The sequence below is a fragment of the Vigna umbellata genome, chromosome 5 (assembly GCF_029865625.1).
Source record: "Vigna umbellata cultivar VRB3 chromosome 5, Vumbellata_1.0, whole genome shotgun sequence".
Classification (NCBI taxonomy): domain Eukaryota; kingdom Viridiplantae; phylum Streptophyta; class Magnoliopsida; order Fabales; family Fabaceae; genus Vigna; species Vigna umbellata.
This window is the reverse complement of record NC_142169.1, coordinates 28,360,824-28,369,127: the sequence shown is the minus strand read 5'-3', so window position 1 is coordinate 28,369,127 and position 8,304 is coordinate 28,360,824. Positions and strand designations below refer to the sequence as shown.

Sequence of the window (8,304 nt, the reverse complement as noted above, 5' to 3'; positions counted from 1 at the left end):
AATTTAGGGTCTAGAGTCTAGAGTCTAGGGTTTAGGATTTAGAATGTAGGGTTTAGTTTTTTTTAAATAAAAAAATAAAAGATAATTATTAAGTCGTGAATTGTAAATAACTAACTTTTATTTTAAATTAAATATTAAAATTATTAAAATATCCTTGGGGTTTAAAGTATGTTTTTCTTCAAATGGAGATTTTTTTTCCATTAAAACTTGATACACTTTGCTAAAATATACCAACTAAAAAATGACCTTACGTAAATTAACAAACTCATATATATATATATATATATATATAAGTGGAGGGCTTCTGGTTGAGAATATCTTTTTTAAGTGTCTAAAAATACGATTTACATTAAAATATTATGACATTTATATAATAAATACATTTTCTTAACTATAAGTGAAAATCGTGCAACGAAAAAATAAATGGAAATGTAGAGAATGCGTACATGACCACCATTACCATTATGAAAGAATAGTTTAGAATCGTTAGATGTATATAACTTTTAAAAGGTAGTTCAGATTTTTCCTTTTCCTTTTCTTATTTCTCTTATTTATCTTTTCCTTGTTTACCTTTACGTTCCTTGTTCAACTACTAAGCCCTCAACTACACACCATCACAGATCATGGTGTACCACAAGTCGTAGTAGTTCGCTTTTTTTTTTTCTTTTCCTCCTTTTATCTCCTTAACGAGGGCCCGAAAATCCCTGAATTTAAACCTCAAACCATCACTAACCATTGTATTAACACAATGTTGGTAGAAAATAAGGACGTGTCGAGAGAGAAAGTAATGTATTATATGTATTATCTCTGCAAGTATCTCTTTAGGTTACGGAGACCACAAGGTAAGTCATACAACTAAAAAAATGTATGAGAACACAACTAAAAAAATGTATGAGAACATAGAACTAATATAGTTTAATTTTGGTACATACACAAAAGTTTATTATACTGTGATCTGATGATAAAATACCGCGTTATTCAGCAAGTTTAGCACTGCAAATAACAAAATAATTAAATAACGTGTTTAGCACATCATTGTATAGCAAACATTTGAATTTGCTTCTTCAATCTGAAGTGATGCAAATGGCCTTTTATCTTCTGTGGAATGGATGTGAGATTTTCTTCTCAAACAGTATTTCATGTTCCCTTTCGTCTTCTACTTATTCATTTCATTCTTTTGGCTTGTTCATTTCCTTCTCGTCATTTGGTTTTTTTCATCATGTTGGTATTATAGATTTTGTTGTAAATTTTGGCCGAATTGAATAAGACGCACATACGAGCCTGAATATTTGACAAATCATTTGCATCACCCACTGCTGTGAATCGCCAATAATACAGATTTAAGTGGTTGGGTAGTCACTTTGGTTTTCATCATCGATAGATAATGTTTCCCTGACAAGGTCACTTTTTTCTCTCATCTACAAATTTCTAGCAAAGATACATAAACTGCATTTGGAATTTCAAGCATGGTACAATAATGAACCTCTCAACGGATACTTCCAAATCAGAATATTTCAATTACTAATATCTTGATTTTTGACCAAATATTTCAATATGGTGGTTTAATAATTAACGTATATTTCCTCATAATAGATCAACAATCAACACTTACCAACTGTAATTATGAGTTCATCCCCCCCTTCATTTTGTCGGGTTCTATTGCCTTATTTTGACAAAAAAAAAAGTGAATAGGCGACCCAAAGATTTTTGTAAATTATACGACATATGACCATTAAGATAAACCCAAACTAAACAAATGGAAAATGGAGATTTTATTGGAGAACTAATCTGTTATTCCATTAAATTCTGATATGGTTTTTACATATAATAATGTAATATGAGACTACATGGTCCTACAAAATTTACAGAACTAATGGCAAATAAAAAAAGATTTTTTAATATGCATATTTCATGATAATTTATAGTTAAAGAAAGGAAATTTGGCTGCAAACATTTGAAATATGCATTACTCGTAATCGCGGTCAAAATTCAAAAGGGAGAACCGATTGGTGCTGCAAGGCCGAGGTACCGCATTATCTTTAACCGACGAAGCTTTCTTTCTGATTTCACTGGATATGTAACCTCCTGGAAAAGAATTTATACAATAAGCCCGTTAAAAACAAGTTCCAATAGTGATCATGCCACAGGTTCTAAATTATAAACTTACATCAAAGTGAACTTTGGGTTTACGTTCCCTTTTCCCTCTTCGTCTCTCTTGAAAATCATCACTTGTTTTGCTTGTCGTTCTAGAAGGGCAGTTATCTGTTCAAACCATAACTTCGTATTAAAAAGCAAAAAGAACAACCAAAAAGAATAAACCATTGCCAACCAGTAGATAGCTGTCGAATCTGACAAACACACAAGACATCAAGAACATTAAAAGATGCATGGATAAAAACAATGCACATGGGACTCTATGAAGATAAGTGCCCCACAATCCTTTGTTTGCTAAATAGAAACGTGACTAATCTTAATTAGAGATGTGAAAATGGATTTTGGGTTGAGTCAACCTGATTGATTCACCATGAGTTCCAGCTGATATGGGTTAAACTGAACTTGACTCACCTAACCCATGGATTAAATGGGTTCCAACTTGATTGAAGATGAGTTGATTCATAACTTGCCAACAACAATATTTTATTAATTTTTTTATTATTTTTTTATAAGTTTTTTATTATAATTATTTATTACTTCAAATTATATTGGTTCATAATTGATCTTCTTAAATACTAGAATGTTATTCAATAATGTTTTAATAATTTGGATGTTTAATTTATTTGTTTGCCAAGTTACTTTTTTTTTTTTATTTTATATATGTTGATACTTTAATTTCCAACTACTATCTTTATAGTAATATTTCGAGAATTAGGTGAACACTTTGATTTTCCTATTATAAAAAAAATTGAGTAAATACACTTTTATTGCACTGCAATAAATTTTTAGAATAAATTATAAAAATAAAACATTCCTAAGTAAGTCAACCCACTAATCCGTAGTGGGTCAAATCGGGTTACAAAATTTCTAGTTCACCAAAAAGTGAGTTGGGTAGAGCTTATCCTTTTTTATCTCAACCCATAATGAGCTAGCTTAGCCCGTAATGAGTTGGGTTGACTCACTTGACACCCAACTTGTCAGACTTCATGCCAAAAGGGCATTCAGTTGGGTTAGCCTCTTAGAACTTCTTCAAACACTTTTAACACTTTTTGCAAATAAATTAAATGACTCTGTGATCATGTGCCTCGGGAACGATAAAGGGAGACAAAAACACAACAGCATCAAGGCGTGCATGAGAGTGCATGGCTGCTTTAATGCCACAACTCCAACGATGCAATGGTCAACTAGGCAAGGTAACTCAAATAGTGGGGTTGTAGTTTGAAAAGACAACCACCATAGAGCAACAGTGAAGGAAGTGATAGAAAATAGATGGAAAAATATGCACGCCAAAGAAGGGATGCTGGAAATTGGAAAGAGACAATATTCGAAAACAAAAACTGACACCATCCATTGGGAGGGCACAGATTCATATTAGGCTATAGATACCATGTAGAGATAAAAGATAAAGAGTCATATGATGGAATCCTTGTGTGTCTAAAGCACAACAATATATCTGGTCCTATGTCCATATAGTAAAAAGTAAAATACATTTATCAATACTGAATGAAATCGACATTGTTCATAGCATTTATGTGGAAAAAGGTGAAGATATCATTCTTAGGATCACTACCAATAATTACCTATGGGATGTCAGTGGAAGGAGCTGGGCATAAATAGACCCAACACATATCAGTGACACACACAACAAACCATATCATGACAAGTGTTCTAGTTGACAATAGTTTCTCATTGAAAGTGATCTCAAAAGACACTTGAAAGAGTATCATCTAATGAACTATACATTAAGTCAAGCACTGTGGTAGACAGAACTTTTGATGGCTCATAAAGAAGTGATTGCAAAGAAAAATTTGTCAATCCGATTTATCGTGTTACATTTGAGGTAACAATTCATATGACAGAATGAAACTAAGCTTCCCATGTCATACTGTATTTGATAGTTAGACGTGAACTAAATCTTCAAACTATAATGCAAAATCAACCATATGGAATGGAACGGGATGATGATTGCTAATAAGCCTATGTGAAATTGCAAATTCTCTAGTTGAATCATCATTTGTCACAATGAGGGTCATGATAGAGGTTGAAAATAGTTTATTTTCTATACTGTGGCATCCCCCATTGTGTTCCTTGTTGTGACATCTCTCTTCACTATACACAAAATAATTTAGAGTATAAATCAAGACGGTACCAAATGGACGTTCTTGCATATCAGATTGAGGAGAACTATCAGCCGTCAACTTTTGGCAAGAACTAAGCTGTGCCTTCTTCTGCAATGCCTAGTATTAAAAAAAATAAAAAATATTACCGAGAATGGGGAAGAGGTTATAAAATAGATAATATACAGACTCCATTGGCTGAAATTGTAAAATTTATTGGAGCAAAACATACAAAAGTTTTGCTTTACATTAAACATACTTGCTTTAAAGCCTGTTGAAAATCTTCTGAAGGGTTATTGCTCCTTGCTTCAAACGACTGCAATAAAAATCATGTACAGAAATGATTAAGCAAACAATCATAGAACTACTTTCTTCACAATTGTTGAAAATTATGTCCTGCTTAACAGAAAATTGTGTAAAATAACTCCCTAATTCCATAGCAACAAACCTCTCAACAGAAAAGAAAAGGGAAATTCATAAAATTCAAAATAAAATTTAGAATAGAAGGATTGACAACAGCAGAGGCAATATGCTTAATCCAAATCATTATTTTAATAGTTCAGTACAAAAATTGTGTGACATGTTGCACGGAAACGTATTAGAAAATTGAGAAATAAGCATTTATTCACCCTCTGCTTTCTCATTTAGAAGATGAGGATTAGGCATTCTATATGCCTCTCTTCTAGCATGGCTTTACTTGGATGTTAAATATCAACAAGATGTAAATACAAGATAGTGGCTTGATTTCTAAAGTTATAAGCACCATCAACTTGTTATATATGTACAAAAGCATATTGCATGAAAAGGGTTAACTCACCTCCTCAAAAGTTGAAATATCTGTCATTGGATCAATCCAGGCACTGATAAGGAACAAAGAAACATCAGTGCAATAAGTAGACAAGTTAGACAACCAAGAAACTTCCGTCAGGAAAATGTATGAGACAATACCTGGGAAGATTTCCATAAAAATGCACTAAAACATGCCCATCACTACCAGGTTTGGATAACGCAGAAGTTTCTTCCATGATCTGAAAAGTTTATTTTTTTAATTAATATAGATAAATTGGCCATGAAATTTGAAAGCAAATAGTGACACAGAGAAATAAACTCCATGCCAAAGTCATGAGATGATCTATTTGATTAACTATTATGTTTAGAATGTTGGATTCAAAAACATCAAAGGTATGACAGATTTACACCGATAGTTTTTTATCTTGTAAACTACAAAAACGTTCCAATAATTGGTTTTCCTCGTATCTTTTGTAGATAGGTTGAGAAAAGTGTTGACAAATCAAGCACCGTAGATATGAATAGGAAAAAAATGTTCAATATTCAATAATTAAAGGATACAAATTTCAAGTGAACATGAATTGATCTAAAACATTGATCTTAACTTCTATAGCTCCCATAAATCAATATTGTCTCACAAATCTCCGAAGGAATAAAAAGCAACATGGTGGAATGAGTAAATAGAGAAATAAGAAGGAAGTTTATCAAAGTTTACCGAGATAATAAAGATAGTACATTATAGTACATCAATTATTAAAAAGGGAAAAAGGCAAAGACAGTGACGCTTAAACTGATTATAACCTAATCTATTTATTATATGGAAAGTCATTTCAAAATTTGAAAGTAAGTTCTCCAATTTTAAAGAAGACAAGGACATGTTACAATATCCTGATGTCAGTGAATTTTCCTGAAGAACTTAGGTGGTAAATGAACACTGCACGTAAAATCAAGAGATTCTTCAAGGATACCAAAAAGAGATGACCGACTTTGTATCAGTGGATTCCTTTTGTCTATCAAATGCCATATTGACTCATAAACCAGCACACATATAAAAGTAAATACCTCAGCAGGCCACCACAATTGACACTCTGTCCTCGCCCATACAACGCTTCCAGGAGTTGCAGCTAGAGAACTGCTATCACTGACAGATGATTCAAGAGTTATAGATTCAAACATCTTGGAAATATCATTTCTTTCATTGCAATCATCCCTGTATAAAAACAAGAAACTTTTTTTAAGTTTCAGTCTACTAAGAAACATAAAAGCCACAACGTCTTAAACTCTACTTATTTGCACTAGCACAATTGCACAAAAACAGACCTATTACGACCAAGATCAAGACTTTCATCTCGGACAGCTGAATCAACTTCCACAACTCCAGCATCAAAAAACTCAGATGAGCATACTGGTCTACCCTCTTGGTAAATGCTACATCGAACCATCGTATTTTCAGAAATTTGTTTTGTTGTCATTCCCTTCCCCTGCAAACTTCTTGCAGTGACATTGCTCAACCTCACCTCACCAGAAGACGAACCTGCATGAAAATTGGTCAGATCAAAGATAAGTATATTTTAAAAAAATTCAATCACAGTTTGGCAATGAAAGACAGACACTGGATTTAAATCCTAACAGAATGGTTAATTTAAATTGAATCACATGTTACACACGGCAAGATGTTGGAAGGAAGAGAACAAACTACTGGCAAAACCTCCATACTTGGCAACATCAACAACAAAGTTTTAGATTACGAAATGTATAAAACTAGCCTGAATAAAGTCATATGGATCTAAAAACAAAAATTAATTCCTTCAAAATTTTGACAAAGCTTATCAAACACATTATCTAAATGGAGCCACTCAACCCTAAAGGTTGATGCATGTGACTTCTGATACGGACTGTAAAGGTCCATGCAAAAAATACCATATTCTTCACTTTTCCTCCAACACAAATACACATGACTGGAAGATTGAAATAAAAAAGTTATGAATAATTTTCAGTACACACAAAACCATTTAGCATGGTAACAAAAGAAAAATTTCATTACATTGGCAAAAAAATGCAAAACTTGGAAAAGCAACAAGCACGTTGACACGTTTATTTCATTGCTCAACCACATTGCTAACAAGCTACCATCCAATAAATTTTTAAAACATCGTCATCTATGAAGACGTGACACAATAAACAGCAAATCGAACTGCTTCAGACCAAAGAAGGAAGAAGGGATTTCATAATCCCATTTCCAATTGCTTCTTACCATACGAAATCATTACAATTCAATTATTCTCAGATGCACCGAACAGAAAAGCAGAAAATGAACTAAATGCGGGGAATTGCACGAATGGCACTAGCTTTGCAGTCAACAGTTGACGATTAATTCAAAGAAAAACGAAACAAGGATCCCCACATAAAAATCAACAAAATCAATTAGCAACAATAAGCCCACACAGTGAACAACAATCATATTCCCTACCGAAACCAAATTCAGGAAGCAGTAGACTAAACGTGAAAAAAGAAAATTCAAAAGCCCTTATTGATAAGAAGCAGAAAAGGTACCAGAAGCAGGGTTAGAGAAAGAGGAGGGAGTGCGTGTGAACACAGAGAAATCAGTGCGACGCTTGGGAGGTGAGCTTCTTGGCTGTTGAGAATGTTTTGACATGTGAATTATCAATTGGATCTTCTTCTTCTGATTGTTGTTGTTGTGAGGTGTGGTTCTCTTCTTGGCCATTGGTGTGTGAAGAAAGAAATAGAGAACCCTAGAGGAGGTTGGCAACAAAATCTTGCAGCATTGACGAAGTTGAAACTAGGGAAACATTAGTATTTGCAAGTTAAGATGCGGGCCACCTATTTCGTTATTATTCCTTAATCCTAGTAAGTCCCAACCCAACAGAAATCGGAATTGTAGGACGAAAACAATTTCCTTAAACTTGACAGTTGCCAGTTGCCACCACCACTACCAACTAAAATACTGCTCCAACATGGCAAGCTCAAAGCTGGTCACTCCACATCTTATGTTCCATAATCCAAAACATCATCTTTTCCAAAGTCCAAAATCGTATTTATAGTTTTCCTGATAAAAAGAAATAAACAGAACAAAATTAAATATCACATCACTTCCATCAAAAAATATATAACTAATATAAAATTTGTATTTTTGGTTTGGAATCTTGTTTTTGACATATTCTTGATCTGATTATATAAACTTTAACTTAATTGAACTAAAGATAAAATTCGTATGTATGAATTG

At 33.1% G+C, this 8,304-nt stretch overlaps 1 protein-coding gene across 1 annotated transcript; it reads right to left on the bottom strand.

Moving 5' to 3' along the window:
- Positions 1–1,749: 1,749 nt before the first annotated feature.
- LOC124826448 (uncharacterized) lies at positions 1,750–8,084 on the bottom strand. The gene is made up of 9 exons (XM_088114964.1): positions 7,614–8,084; positions 6,381–6,594; positions 6,123–6,270; positions 5,220–5,299; positions 5,089–5,131; positions 4,531–4,587; positions 4,304–4,391; positions 2,168–2,262; positions 1,750–2,085 (listed from the first exon to the last, which is right to left on the bottom strand). Exons 1-9 carry the CDS (start codon positions 7,783–7,785, stop codon positions 1,990–1,992), a joined length of 993 nt encoding a protein of 330 aa, XP_087971090.1. The 5' UTR covers positions 7,786–8,084; the 3' UTR covers positions 1,750–1,989.
- Between the last annotated feature and the right edge of the window lie 220 nt (positions 8,085–8,304).